Source organism: Chiloscyllium punctatum, chromosome 8, assembly GCF_047496795.1.
Source record: "Chiloscyllium punctatum isolate Juve2018m chromosome 8, sChiPun1.3, whole genome shotgun sequence".
Lineage (NCBI taxonomy): Eukaryota > Metazoa > Chordata > Chondrichthyes > Orectolobiformes > Hemiscylliidae > Chiloscyllium > Chiloscyllium punctatum.
The window spans coordinates 49,886,217-49,902,187 of NC_092746.1; the positions used below are offsets into that span (position 1 = coordinate 49,886,217).

At 38.6% G+C, this 15,971-nt stretch overlaps 1 protein-coding gene across 1 annotated transcript in view; it reads right to left on the reverse strand.

The window, feature by feature from the left end:
* Positions 1–844: 844 nt before the first annotated feature.
* Positions 845–15,971, reverse strand: part of galnt12 (UDP-N-acetyl-alpha-D-galactosamine:polypeptide N-acetylgalactosaminyltransferase 12) — an 86,186-nt gene continuing 71,059 nt past the window's right edge. The window contains exons 6-10 of the mRNA XM_072575498.1: positions 13,979–14,155; positions 13,142–13,273; positions 10,329–10,442; positions 4,447–4,602; positions 845–4,073 (exon numbers count right to left, since the gene is read on the reverse strand). Coding sequence (XP_072431599.1) covers positions 3,933–4,073; positions 4,447–4,602; positions 10,329–10,442; positions 13,142–13,273; positions 13,979–14,155 — 720 coding nt within the window. The 3' untranslated portion in view covers positions 845–3,932. The remainder of the gene's footprint in view (positions 4,074–4,446; positions 4,603–10,328; positions 10,443–13,141; positions 13,274–13,978; positions 14,156–15,971) is intronic.

The following is a 15,971-nucleotide window of genomic DNA, read 5'->3' on the forward strand; positions in this document are numbered from 1 at the left end:
CTCACCACCACCAGTGCCAGACTCAACTGTTCTTTAAGCACCATCCAGCTCAGACAACAACCAAAGCAAATTTCTGGCAAAAGACCCTCCTTCAAAAAGATGCTCAAAATAGGCAATTACTACTTGTGGAAGACACTCCTGTTGTCAGAGTATTCATAGAAACTGAAACACAATGATCTCTCAAGCTCTAACGCTAGGTAATAGATTTTAGACTTGAGATAGTTGCAGCAAGACAGGCAGGAGATCAACAGAAGAGGCACAATCATCCAGAAAGAAGTTACCCTGCCTGATGCAAGCAATACCCCAGATACTGAGAGCAGCTAATTTGACTTCACCTCTAAAGCCATCTCCACAGAAACTTAGCCATATCTCCATTAGAAAATCCAAAGGATTTCAACCTCCATTTATCTCTAGAGAATCAAAAGAAGGAACTTGTCAGGTCTGGAATGTTCCTCATTTTAAGGGATTAATTCAAACATGATTTTTGCCTTGCTATTTTGTTAACAGCACAGGTGAATGCTTCATCTCTAGTCGTCATTTTTCCTGTTTGTCTACACTTGAGGGAGCGAATGTTTTCATTTTGTTTACGTTTCAAAACTACATCTCGTTACAGGTGAGCAAAAGGTGAAGAAAAAGGAGTAAAAGATATCTCACCACCAGTGTCCCATCTATAACAGGAAATTCGTACGAGAAAACAACTCTGCACTGTATCAGATGCACTCCCACTCAATCCAAAACTTCATGCAGTACACCTCTGTGGCTTCAAGATTCTATATAGATCTACCATCACATTCCAATGGTCACAAAAACATTCAAGCAAATCCACCAGCTCACAAATATTAAATGCAGTATTGGCAATTCCTTGCAATAGATTTATTGAAGAAAATAGTTGGACACAGTTGCATACATTTTGCAAATTTATTCCCATAATTCCCATTAAAAGTCTTAAGACATTCTTAAAAAGTATCACAAAGACTTGATTTATAAGATATGCATTTTGTAATTCACAAGAAATATTTTATTTTATTTAAAAATTTAAAGCATGTTCAAAATTTAAATCAGTTGCATGGAGAATTCTCAGATAAGAAGCATTGTGTTAAATCTCAACATCTGTGCAACACATGAAAGCATTGTGATTGTTCGCTCAAAAATGTTATTTAAAAATGCACCAGATATTTCATTTTAAAAAATGGCAATCAATCCACGATTTCAGTCTCAACTGTATTTTTAAAAAGTGTTGCCAGCTCTTCAGCAAGCAAACAACTGGAGAATAAAAATATATACACTCCATTTTCATCACATTAATGCTCAGATATTCTGGGCAATATACAATTCACAAGAAATTGTGCAGTCCTTTTATTGAAACTCAGATAGATGTAGGTATCTGATATTGCATAGTAGCAAAAGTGACAATTTCTAAAATAGGGTGATTTTTAAAAATGTGTCCATTAGGAAGATATCCACCAAAGAAACACAAATACAAATCCTTTGACATTTATATTTTATCCAAAAGTAGTAAATTTTATCAACATTTGCAGTCCAACTCAACTACCCTCAAGACCAGGTTCTAGTCTCAGCATATCTGTTTGGTGGTAGTAACTGGAACATTGTACAATCTTTCACCTTAATTTAAGCCCCATAAACTGCTGTAGAAATGTATGTCAATATATGTACAATGGACAGATTTAAATAAAAACAAAGTTCTTTCAATAAGACAAAACAAATCAGAATATTACATGTTATGGAAGCCCAGGACATAATTTTTAGAAGTCAATAAGCCCTTGAACACAGTGATTTGCTGTTTGGGTCAATGAATATCTATCAAAAGCAATTATTTGAAACAGATCAGTACATTCTCCAGCATTCAGGTATCACAATATCAAAGTTAAGTATAGAAGTGCAAAGCCATTCAACTCATCCTTCCACAGACATATTGCTACTGTTTGGTAAGCAAGTCTTTTCATACACATATACAGCATTTGAAAATTCTATAAACATTTTTGGCTATTTACTTCAATTTATACATTGAGGGAAGAAAATATTTTTTATATTTAGTACTATAATATTAATTCTCAGAACTACACTTTGCAATTAGAGTGCAAAAATAGAAGTCCTTCAAATGTTTAATCAAAATAAAATGCATCTACTGTATTCAAACAAATCATTGCACATTTACTTTTCACTTGTGATATGATATTACAGCTACATAGGCAGGAGTGAGCCAATGAACATTAATCTAAAACGTGATTTTTTTTAATACAAACTATCCTGAAGTGGTTACAAATTAACATTAAATTAAGGACAGTCGTCTTATACTTTTTTTCAAATTCTGGACAAGTTGAAGCACGTTTAACATTCCATAACCAGGCACAGAATCATTTAAAATGTAAAGCTCGAGCACTTCCAGATCCTAATCTCAAACTCATGATTAATAATTGTTTTAACAAGTGCCCATCTAAATATTTAATTGTAAATGAAAAGATATGGTGACACAATGGAATATATCAATATGCTCATGTACACAAGGTATGTTTATGAAAATTCCTTCTTGTGCCCCATTTCATATCTCATTTAGATTGAGTCCCATGTTTCAAAAGGTTAAAAAAGATTGGCTAAGGTGCACAATGACAATTGCGCCAATTGGTGTCTCTCACTTTTTGATGTCATGGTCTCAAGCCCAAACCTCAGACTTCAGCACAATCTAAACAGAGTTCAATATAATGTTTAGCATGTGATGTATGAGATGCTAGCCCTCAGATATTAAACCCAAGCCCCAACTCCCTATTGAGGTGGATATCAAAGATCCCAAAGGCACCACTTGAACAAGAGCAAGAGTTTTTTTTCCACCTGTCATTCCAGGTCATTCTTTAGCTCTCAACAAGCACTGCAAAAATAAATTAACAAGACATTACTCTCACTGACTGCAAAACAGCAGGGACTGCCCTTCAAAAATATTTCATTAGCTGGAACTCATAATAAAGTTTCTTACTGTGTCCTACAAAGTCAGGTTAAGTGTTTTCAGAAACTGTGTGACAGCAGATTTGGTGTTAGACCTTAGCATTCTCCAATAATGGTGCAAACATTCACATCACCTCATGCAGATCAATGCCAGAAATAAGAGTATCATTATCAGCTGTAAACTTAAGATATTACCCTATCCTTTTTAAAGTCCACAGATATTCCCATGAAATTTCTACCACTGAACATCATATGCTTAAATATCATGAGAATAAATTCCAAAAAGTGTCCTCTTTAGTTTCAAGTAGTGAACACACTTTCAATTTCACAACAGACTGAATGCAGCAAGATTATGGGACTCAAAAAACCATGATTCAAAGACATAACACATCCTAAGTGCACTAAAACCAGATGATACATTCAAAATCGAAATGTTTCATAGAACAATATGAACATTTTCACTCTTTTTGACCCTAGTTTGAGCAAAAAATAAAAGGACATTGATTCCTTATTTATTTATAAAAATTGGAGCAAAGTGCTGTCTCTCTCACATGGCTGTGACATGATAGATAACAGACTTCAAGACGTCCAAAAGAAGATTAACATAAGCTCACTCTTGCAAATAATTGTTTCAAAGCCTTTCACAAATCTTGTTGAAATCAATGGATTCTTCACCACATATGTTCAAATGGGATGCAATCAAGTTATTACCAACTGCATTAAAGAACCACATTGTCCTTTGGAAATTGAGAGCTTTTCATAATTTCAAGGCATTATTAAAACTAAACTGTTCTCAGTGATAAAATCTGTATGAAGATCTCAGTATATGATGCAGATCTGAACATCCTATCCTGAAGTATTCTAAAGGAGACAGTTTATAGATTTGAAGTGATCCTATCGTTCATAGGAAAATTCAGTCGCATTTTGGTAATGGTAGCTTTATGAAGTTGTTAATGAACCTGAATATCTATAAATCATTTTCTTTCTTGAAAGAACCATTTCTGGTGGTCGATATCTGTGCAAGGCCGTAGTAATGGTCCTGGACGACCATTACTGAATGCATTGTGTACAGCCTGGAGGCACCTTTCCGTTTGGATGTGGTAGATTGAGCCATCCTTCGAAGACAGAAGAAAAGGTTTACAACAAAAATAAGCGAGACTACAAACTAATTAAAATAAGATGTCTGACAAAATGCGGTGCTGTGACCATGTTTTAACCTGCATATCTGTAATTTGCCACTTAAGTAGTTCAAAGAGTTTGTCTTTCATTGATGAGCTGTTACATGTGGCGGTCATCGTTTCAGTCTTTTTGAATTTATTACTGACAGCAGTTACAGTTATATTTAACACAGTTACATAAAATTTAGTAAAAATTCAGAAAGACTTGAAAATTCTAAATTATACATACTATGATTTCCTTTGAAAGTACATAATGAATAACAAGAGCAGTTTTAAATGTATATTTTAAAATAAACATAACATCTTTTACCTCCTTAAAAATGAATTTCTGATTTTCAGGCACAGGCTTTTTATTCTCTTGGCAAAGATGCATTGTTAAATGGTCAGTCCCCGGATCTGCTGCAGCACACGCCTCAGGTTGGCGAGTATTATAACGGATTTCATTGTGTGAAGAGAATTCAAAAAACTAGAAGCACAAAAACAATTTGCTGCTTAAAGAACACCAATAATGTAGAGCATCATTTCTGATACTTCATCAGCCTATTGCAATTAGCATTCCCACTAATTTTACGTCCACAAGGATGTCCAAGTCTGTGCATTATGGCAGCAACTCCCAGAACCAAGTGTCAGCATGCCATTCACCATATGCAGATCTCCAAAAGGCTGTGAACTTACAAGGACATTGACGGCAATACCCAGCCAGCACATCGGACAGTATTGTAACTCTCAGTACAGAAGAAAGACTATCTTACTGCACTTGTACAAGGCCTTGGTGGGACCACACCTGAAATACTCTTTGTTTTGGTCTCTGTAGTGATTTTGACGAGGTCAGCTAGGAACTCATAGGAGTTCCCTGATTGGGGCTGTTATTCTGGTCCAATCAGGGATCTCTGGTTGACAGACGAAAAGAGGGCTGTCAGAGATGCTGCCACTCAGAGCTGACTCTAAGAGGCAGTATGAATGTCAAGGACTATTCATGTGTAAATAAAGGGTGACTTGGAGACAAGGTACTAGCTGCTGTCGAGTTATTTCAGTGATGACGACAGCTTGAAACGGTCATCATTGAGTTGAAGGAAGGATTTCTTGTATCATGCCTTTGTTTGGGAAGCTTGACTCATTTGATCCTGCCGTCAAGGACTGGGCCCAGTTCTGGAAAGAATGCGTTATTTTTTCTAAGTAAACAAATTTGTGGCTGATGAAAAACAACAAATAACTCTCCTGAAAATCTGTGGAGCTGCAACTTTTTGCACCATTAGGAACCTAATTTTCTCGGAGGCATTAGATACTAAAAACTTTCAAGAATTGACAGATTTAATTAAGGAATATTGGAACCCCCAGCCTCTAATTCTGAGACGCTATCACTTTTACCCAGTAAGTTGAGAACCAGGGTTATCTACAATCAGAATTTTTGATTCTGTTGGGATAACTGGTAGGAGTCTAAGACTTTGGTTTAACTCTTAATGAGATGCTGAGACACCATTGGTATGTGGGATTAATGCTGTCACTATGCAAAAATGCTCACTAGCTGAAGCCCAATTGGACTTCAAAAAGGTACTACAAATGGCTTTATCACTGGAAAATGCAAAAGTTGGAGCATACAAGTTGCCGACTGAGCTTGAAGAACACCACATAATTTAAAAAAGGCGGTAAGGAAAAGCCATGGAACTTTAGACCGATGAGCCTAACATCGGTGGTGGCAAGTTGTTGGGAGGGAATCCTGAGGGACAGCATTGACATGTATTTGGAAAGGCAAGGACTGATTAGGGATAGTCAGCACAGCTCTGTGCATGGGAAGTCATGTCTCACGAACTTGATTGAGTTTATTGAAGAAGTAACAAAGAGGATTCATGAGGGCAGCACGATGGATGTGATCTATATGGCCTTCAGTAAGGAGTGCGACAAGGTTTCCCATAGCAGACTTGTTAGCAAAGTCAGATCTCATGGAATACAGGGAGAACTGGCTCGAAGGTAGAAGACAGAAGGTGGTGGTGAAAGATTGGAGGCCTGTGACCAGTGGAGTGCCACAAGGATCTGTGCTGGGTCCACTACTTTTCGTCATTTATATAAGTGATTTGGATGTGAACATAACAGGTATAGTTAGTAAGTTGGCAAATGACACCAAAATTGGAGGTGTAGTGGACAGCGAAGAAGGTTACCTCAGATTACAACAGGATCTTGACCAGATTGGTCAATGTGTTGAGAATTGGCAGATGGAGTTTAATATAGATAAATGCAAGGTGTTGCATTTTGGGAAAGCAAATCACAGCAGGACTTATACCGTTAATGGTGAAGTCCTAGGGAGTGTTGCTGAACAAGGAGACCTTGGAGTGCAGGCTCATAGCCCCTTGAAAGTAGAGTCACAGGTAGACAGGACAGTTAAGGCAGCATTTCGCATGCTTTACTGATCAGAGTATTGAGTACAGGAGTTGGGAGGTCATGTTGTGGCTATTCAGGACGTTGGTTAGTTTACTTTTGGAATATTACGTGCAATTCTGGTCTCCTTCCTATCGGAAGGATGTTGTGAAACTTGAAAGGGCTCAGAAAAGATTTACAAAGATGTTACCCAGGGTTGAAGGATTTGAGCTATAGGGAGTGGCTGAACAGGCTGGGGCTGTTTTCCCTGGAGAGTCAGAGGCTGAGGGGTCACCTTATAGAGGTTTATAATATCATGAGGGGCATGAATAGGATAAATAGACAGTCTCTTCCCTGAGGTGGGGGAGTCCAGAACTAGAGGGCATAAATTTAGGGTGAGGGGGGAAAGACATAAAAGGACCTAAGGGGCAACTTTTTTCACGCAGAGGGTGGTGCTTGTGTGAAATGAGCTGCCAGAGGAAGTGGTGGAGGCTAGAACAATTACAGCATTTAAAAGGCATCTGGATGGGGAAATGAATAGGAAGGTTTCAGAGGGATATGGGCCAAGTGCTGGCAAATGGGACTAGATTAGGTTAGGACATTTAGTTGGCATGGATAAGTTAGAATGAAGGGTCTGTTTCCATGCTATACATCTCTGACTTGAAGTACTGACAATTGCATAGCCTTGCTCAGGACATATCCTGATCAGAGGGATTCTAGGTCAGCCCACAGCCCCAAACAGGACAGCCTTGCCTAGGCCAAAAGGTTAAAATTTCTTCAGTATCCAGGCCAGCAAGCCAATGCCAGTATGCGGACTCAAGACAATTGAGTAAGATAACTGATAAGACTGGTATACAGGCAAATTCATAATCTGGAATGTCTACCTACATTTGGTTTCGAAGGGTTACACTGGTTCTGATTATGATGTTGTTAGGCAATCAAAATAAACATCTGGTTAAATGGTCATCTGGTTCTAATGCACATTGGAGAACACTATAATGCAGTTGAAATCCTGGTCAATGATTCTCAGTACAGAAGAAAGACTAATCAGCTCAGCTGTATCAGTAAGCGCAGAACCAGTCTTTAACAAAATTTGCTCTGGACTCTCACTGTAAGTTTCCACAAGATCTAGGCTAGGCTGAGGACCTATACTGGTGAACCTTTCCAGATTAAGGATATAACTTTGGCTCCAGTCTCTTTTAAAATACAACTGCTTCACTTAACACTAACTGTAGTAAAAGGCTTGTGCCCATGTTTGATGGGGTGAAATTGGCTGAGAGAGATTCACTGAGATTGAAAAATATTGAGCAAATAGAAAAAGACTACCCAAGTGAAGTCCTAATTAAATACCCAGATGCTTTCCAGGAAGGTCTTGGCACTCTCAGAAGAGCCAAGGCCACCTTGCATGTTGACCAGGGAGCAATTCCACAATTCTGCACGGCCTGCCATTTGCCTTGAGGCAGAGATCTGAAGGCTGGGAAATGAAAGAATTAGCAAACCAGTCCAATTTGAGGAACAGGTAGCACCGATCATACCGATTTTGAAGCCCTACAGCTTGGTTCATGGGGATGTTAAACAAACAACAACAAGCTTTTCACAGCTGGATAAGTACTCGATCCCTCAGATAAGCAAGGCTGGCGGGGGTTGGGGGTGGGGCTTGTCCTTCGCGAAGCTGGACATGAGCCATCCTGTCTTGCAATTACATTTGGATTATGATTACCAGAGGGGTATTCTACAATTCATACCCATAAGGGCTTGTATTAATGTATAAGACTGCCATTTGGGCTATCATCTGCCTGTTCAATTTTTCAGCTGACAATGGAGAACATCTTGCAAGGTCTACCTCAGGTCGCCATTTACCTAGATGATTTTTTTAATAACATGGAAAACCAATAAGGAGCATTTAGAGAATTTAGACATAGTCCTAAGGCATTTTCCCAAGGTGGTGGTGTGCCTAAGCTGGGACAGATGTGCTCCAGGCAAATGACCTACTTGGGTTATGGAACTGACAAGACTGGGTTACACCCGTTGGCAAACAAAGTGAGGATGACCAAAGGTGTCCCAGCTCCCAAGTCTGTCCAGGATCTTAGGTTATTTCTTGGACTGGTAAATTACTACTGAAAGTTTATACAAAACTTGGCCTCCATCCTTGCATTTTTGCATCATCTCCTAAAAAAGGGAAATAGTTGCACAAACACGCCTTAGCTTTCAGTGAAGCAATGAATCTCTATCATCCTTTAAAATGTTGGCACACTATGATCCCACGAAAGATCTGGTGTTGACAAGAGATGTCTCCCAGTGTGTCACCACCTTATTGATGGCCCAATAGAGAGGAACACCCAACAACATATGCATCCAGGACTTTAGCGAATGCAGAGCATAGATATACCCAGACAGAGAAAGATAGATTAGTGGTTATATTGGAAGTCAGGGAAGTTCCACCAATATCTTTTTACAATCCAAAAATTTGTGACAGTCACAGATTACAAGCCCCTTTTTGGTGTGCTTAAAGAGGAAAAAGCAGTGCTCGCGATAGCTCTGGGCCATATTCAGCAGTGGGCTCTAAAACTTACCAAGTGCTTTTAATTACAAGTTAGAATACCATCCAGGAGGCTGAGTAGCAAACACAGATGCATTGAGCAGGCTCCCATGAGCAGGTACATCAGTGAAACAGTGTGTTGATATTCAATTTTCAGGACACGCTCCAAATCACAGCTGACAATATCAGCCTTTGGATGCAGAAAGATTGTGTCCTTTCAAAACTGAAAAAAACTGGTGGTGATGGGGGAAACCAAAGGGCTATTACAATTAGAAGTGAAACCTTTTTGGACCAGCTCACAGAAGATGACAACATGTTGTTTTGTGGAGCAAGAGTGATTGTATGGAGCAAAGCACACTGCCAACCATTGACTATTCCACCATGGGCCTCCAAAATGAAGATGCTGGTGAGAGGTTATGTCTGGTCGCCAGGCCTGGATGCAGACACAGCGTGCCAACAAGGACGAAAATGTGGAGGAGCTGCTGGCAATAATTTGTGGAAATGGCCAGGTAAGTCTTGGACTCAGCTGCACATCAACCATGCATGTCTTTTCATAAATTCTATGTTCTTAGTCATTGTGGACGTCCACTCAAAGTAGTTGGACTTGCATAGCCTCCATGCATTTCACACGGGGACGCTGATAGAAAACCGCGCACATCTTTCACAATACAGTGAGTCACAGAAGAGTTGGCCACAGATAATGGGCCATGATTTACCAGCAGGGAATTTGGGTATTTCCGAAAGTAAAATAGAATTTGACATACAAGGACAGCGCCATACTAATCATCATCCAACAATCTAGCACACAGAGCAGTCCAAACTTTATGTGCCTTTGGATTGTATTGAAAAATTGAAAATGCTACATTATTTAAGATTGTTGCATAGGAAGACCAGTTTAATGTCAATTGTGGAGAAGTTAATGGAATCTGTAAGAGACAGTGTCTGAACGTGTGGAAAATATGTGCTGATTAAAGAGATTCAATACGGGTGTGTGAGAAGTAGATCATATTCAATTAATCCAGCTGAATTTTCTGTCTAAGAATGTTTGTCTATTTGGATGTCCTCAAAGGCATATGGTAAGATGCTGCATAAGAGATTATTAGAAATAGCACGCACCTAGTTGGGAGCTAGGAGGCATAGTTAAAATAAAGGAGACATATTTGATATTGGGATGTGACAGTAAGTAACTCCCCAGGGACACAGCAAGCCATCTTGAGTACATGTTAATTTCCCATCAAACGACGGCCAACATGGCAATATGATTCAAACAGCGGTAAGTAAAAAATTGAGCTGTCACTCACCTGATTTTGTCCCATGCCATGACACTGATACAGAATGACTTTTTCTCCTGCAATGTTGTGTTCATTAGGTGGATTGTAATCAAAGCAATAGTTCACCATCCCTTTGTTCTTTAGCTAGAGAATAGAAAAGTAGTATGGATATGTAGTTATATTGCAATGGACCAATAAAACCAAGCAGCTCTTACCAATTGGAAATATTATGGATCACAACTTCCAATTAGCATCAGAACAGATCAGGCTGACATGAATCCTGTTGTTGATTGTCCAATTTCCTGCCAACAAGACGAACTGCCAGACTTCTGAGTCTGACCTTCCCCAGTTGACTCTACTTTTGGAAATTAGGTGGGAATCCACTCAGTGCAGCAGGTCAAGACACACCCTCTTTCACAGCAATAACTGCCAGATTCCAATAAGTAACACTGACTGCTGAGAGGAGATAAATATTGTTACAACACAGGGTACACCCCTCTGCTAATTTAAACCAGTCACACAGATAAAGTTCACCTCACGTCATAATCTGTTAAAATTCAAGAGGCAAAGAACTATCCCAGAAGTCACTATTTAAAGAATAAAATTGTTCATTTTTACTTTTAAGTCCAACAGAGAATATCAAAAACAACAACTATTTACAACTCTTTTCTCTTAAAACTAACTTCTACCCAACTCTACAATATTGATCCAATAAAAAATCCTGATTAAGATTTACAAGAAAGAAATCACATTTCAAAACCAATCAGCTTTGTTGATTGTCCTTTGTAGATCTTCCCCTGCAGATTTTTCTCTAGGTTGGCTTCGATGTTCTGCTGCGCAAACTTCTTATAGACCGGTATCTTTCAGAGAGTTGTTCTGCTGGCAGTTTGTATTTGTTGGTGCCTTGGCAGTTCTCCTCATAACTATTCAAAATATCCAGTTTCATACCCCTAAAACATCAGATTGTTTCTTTGGTTTTAATATCATCAAAATACTAAATTCAAATTTGATTGGACTTTGGTATCTTGGGCATATTTTAAACTGATAATATAAATTTAATTTAAATGGCAACTCAGCTGTAGCTATTTGATTCCCCAAGTTTGTTACTTTGTTCAGGACACACTGTGCTTTGTCAGTCCTTGTTAGCTTTTCAACTCTCAAAGGTATAGTCCACCTCTACACCTTCATAAAAATATCTAAGGCAAGTGTGAGAGTGGGCAGGGTGGTGGTTGAGGAGAATGGACAATAAGGGGGAGAGAAGGGGAGGGGTAGGGATGCAGCACTGGGATTGGGGTGGCAGGCGAATAGGTGAAGGTCAAGTATAGTGAATCTATAATACTCTTGGTCAAATCAATGCAGCAATCAAAATTTCCCTTTGTTTGAACTGCAGAATGAAAACACTCTGAGGGAAGGACATTGTGCTTTTCACCATAATAATAATAATAATCAGTGTCATAATGATGAGTATTCTTTAGTAAGTGTACTGTACTATTTGTGATCAGAGTGAAAAGACATTTTAACAAATATCCTCAAGAAACAATTTCAAACCATCAATCTAAATACCTCCCACAGAAAATTTCCTCTCAAGATTGTTTTAAGTGGGTGAGCATGATCAACAGTCACCCCAAGTTCCAGATACTGCCATAAGAGGAAACACTTTCTCTATATATACCAGACAGTGCCCCTCAGGATCTTAAGTTTGAATCAGGTCACCTCTTACTCTTCTGAATTCTGGTAGTCCAACCCTACCCTGTTCAGTTTTTCCTAAATCAAGCTTTTCATTCCAGTTATTATTCCAGTAAATCTCTGAACTGTCTCCAATATATATTTATATCATTTCGTAAACATGGTGAATAATATAAACATATTACTCCAGATGTGGTCTCACCAGTGCCCAGTATAACTCAAGCATAATGTCAGTACTTTTGTATTCAATTCCTCTTGCAATAGACAATAGGGAGTGCTTATTTTCTACCATAGCCTTAACAAATGTCTCTGTAAATCCAAGTATAGTATACCCACTGGTTCTCTTTTATTCACAGCATGTCTTACCTCCTCCAAGAATTCCAACAGATCAGTGAAATGTGATTCCCTTTTCACAAAACCATACTGATTTAACCGAGATTATCTTGAATGTAACCAAGTCCCTTGCTATAACTTCTTTAATAACACCTTTTGACATATGCTCTATGACAGCTGTTAAGATAACTGGCCTGTAGTTACCTGCTGGATCCCTTCCTTTTTGAATAAAGAGTGACATTTGCTATCTTCTAAAGTTTTCAGTAGAAAATCAGGAAAATGCTGTGCTTTATAGGTAAATTTGCATTTATATGACTTCAGAGTGTTTCACAGTCAGTTGTATTTGTGAAGTGCAGTACTGCATAAGTTGCAGCAATTATGTCAGCTAATTTACTCACACCAAGGTCCACCAAATTCCTTCATGACAATGAAAAGTTTTTTTGTCAAATGCCACTGAGATACTGATTTAGGGATAAATATTGACCATCTCTTCTTCTGTTAAAAGTGCCCAGAGATGTTTTACATCATACAGAGAGTAGATGGAGTCTTAATTTAATTTGCCTTCTGAAGGATGGCACCTCCAAGCACTCTGTCAGTACTTGAATGGAATGTCACTCTTAGATTTTCGCGTTTATATTTCTGAAATGGGAACACTCAAGCTTACGGCACAGAAATGAGGGTGATACCATACCAGGCTAAAACTGACAAAATGAAATCAAATAAGCTTTAAAAGGAAGAAAGCTTAAGTCATTAATGTTTGTCGCTCCAAGCAAAACAACTAACTTTGGAAGACAACTTAATATTTCAGGATGAAGATTAAGTACCATTCCAAAGAAGCCTGGCCGATCCTCAGGTACATGAATATCTGGATAAACGTTCTCCAGTAACCATTTGAAGCTTTTACATTGTAGTTTCTCTCTCAGTTTTATCCTTTCTGATACATCACCATAAGGTTCCTGCAAATCAGAAAATGTAGGGAAATAATTTAACCTCACAGGAGCTACAAATATAGCTATGAAATAACAACTTTTAACAATGTTAAACTAGCTTACTGATTTCTTAATCTTCATGACCTAGACAAAGAAAATCTGAGATGGTGATAAAACAGCACTTCAAAATGATCAATACAACTGAAAACTTAAAAGTGTAACTGAACTAAAATGAATTATTTTACCACCCAGTTTAAATATTTAAATGAAAGAGCCCACCTTCTGAAACAAACCACAGCTCAATAATGCTCACCCCATTTATGTTTTCACAAGTCTGTATATTTTATGAATTATCCTCGAAATTAATATTAAGAAAAGGGGCGATGGATTTTTAAACCATTTCTATGCAAGCCTTTTCTTTCAACTTTGAGTTTTGATACTTTAATTATCAAAGAAAAAAATGTATGCATATAAATTAATTTTCAAAATTATGTACACATTTTTGACTTTTTTGATATTAATGATGTGCTCCCACCACCTCTATTCAATTAAAGCACAACATTTAAAGGACTTTACTAGTACTGAGTTTATTCACTTGAAAGATTAAATTAACCTAAAATATGAAAATAAGACCACTCTACATACTTAAAGTAGATCCAAAATCATTGAAATTTAAAATTAGCTATTGCACTTTGTTCATATTAGAGCACTTAAGTAACGATTACAACTCACCAAACGGGCATGTGGATTCCTGTGAAAATACAGTTCTTTATATTCGTCCATCCAGACTTGTGCAGCACGCACACTGTTTGCCAGGGCTTTGCTCCTTGAGTATGGAGCTTGTTTAGGAAAAACATGGCCCACATGAGAACAAGGATGTATTTCTAAGGAACCCCCACACTGCCATATCTGAAAAAAAAACCAAGTTATTTTCATGGAGCATGTGCAATTTCATTTCTTAAATTGATCAATGTTTTATACTCCCATTAATTGCAATGAGTACATTTCATTACTTTCCAAATTTACTTCAAACAGAATTTCCACACTATGATTTTTAAACTTGACCATTTTAACAATGGATTTGGAGGGTGAATGATAGTCGACAAATTGGTGATAATTAGGACAAGAATACAGGTCATTCTGCTATAATGCTAATTTTGTTAATGTGAATTCGCTATAACGCAATTGACGAATTGGGGACATTGCTTCTGAAACAAACTTTTAAAGCATGTATTGGTTTATAACACAATTCCGGCCCCATTAGTTTAAATGGTGCTGTTGTTACACAATTTTCGTATAAGACAGCATGAGAATGGAACTACAGTGTTATAGCAGAACTGACAGTACTGGCCATTTTTTTCTCATTCCTTCCCCTAGAATCCCTACAGTGTGGAAACCGGCCCTTTGGCCCCACACGTCCACACCCATCCTCTGAAGAGTAGCCCATCCAGACCCATTTCCCCTACCCTATATTTACCTCTGACTAATGCCCCTAACCTACATATCCCTGAACACGGAGTAACTTAGCACAGCCAATTAACCTAACCTGCACATCTTTGGACTGCAGAAGGAAACCCACGCAGACACAGGGAGAACGTGCAAACTCCACACAGACAGTCGCCAGAGGCTGGAATCAAACCTGGGTCCCTGGTGCTGTGAGGCAGCAGTACTAACCACTGAGCCACCATCCCCACATACTGAGGTTAATTGCAGCTTCCCCACCAATCCTGAGACTTTCTATTGTTAGAACTCATTAATGGGATGTAGACTTTGCTAGTTTGTCATTTATTGCCCAACTCTAAATGCACTTGCGAAGATGGCAATCAGCTGCCTACTTGAACAATAAATATCTATTCGTTATAGTCAGCCCATGATGCTGTTAGACAGGGAGTTCCAAGATTTTCAACCAAAGACACAGAACAACAATATATTTCCATGTCAAGATAATGAGTACTTAGTGGAAAATCTGCAGATGGAGGGATTCCCATGTATCTGTTTTGCCTTGTCCTTGTGGATGGTGTCATGAGTTTGGAAGAGGCTGTCTAAGGAGATTTGGTGAATTTCTACAGTGGGTCTGTAGCTGGTATATACTGCTGCTGCCAAATATTGGTACCAGAGGGAGTGAATGTGGATGCAATACCAATTAAGCAGGCTGTTTTGTCCTGGGATAGTATTAAGCTGCCTGAGTATTACTGAAGCTGCACTCATCCAAACAAGTGGGGAGTATTCCATCAATCTCCTGATTTGTCTCTTATAGATAGTGGACACCTTTGGAGAGTCAGATGATGAATTACTCACAGCAGGATTCCTAACCGCTGATCTGCCCTTGTAGCCATATTTTTATATGGTCTGTTCAGTTCAGTTTCTGATCAATAGTAAAACGGTGAGACAGTACTCCCAGTTTTGACACTCATCCCCAGATGTTAGTAAGAGAACTCTGAGGGTGTTTCTGCTGTTGTCATTTCCAGTGCCTAGCTTGATGTCAGGTGGTCCATCCGGTTTAATTTTTTTCAGACTTTGTAGTGATTGTTACAACTGAATGGCTTGCAAGGCCATTTCAGAGGGCAATTAAGAGTCAACCACACTGCTGTACATGTGACTCCAGATGCACACCAGACAGATAAGGATGGCAAGATTTCTCTCCCTGAAGGACACTCAATGGGTTTCATGGTCACCATTAAAAGGAGGTCAGCGCACAGACTATGATGAATGCCAAGGCTGTATA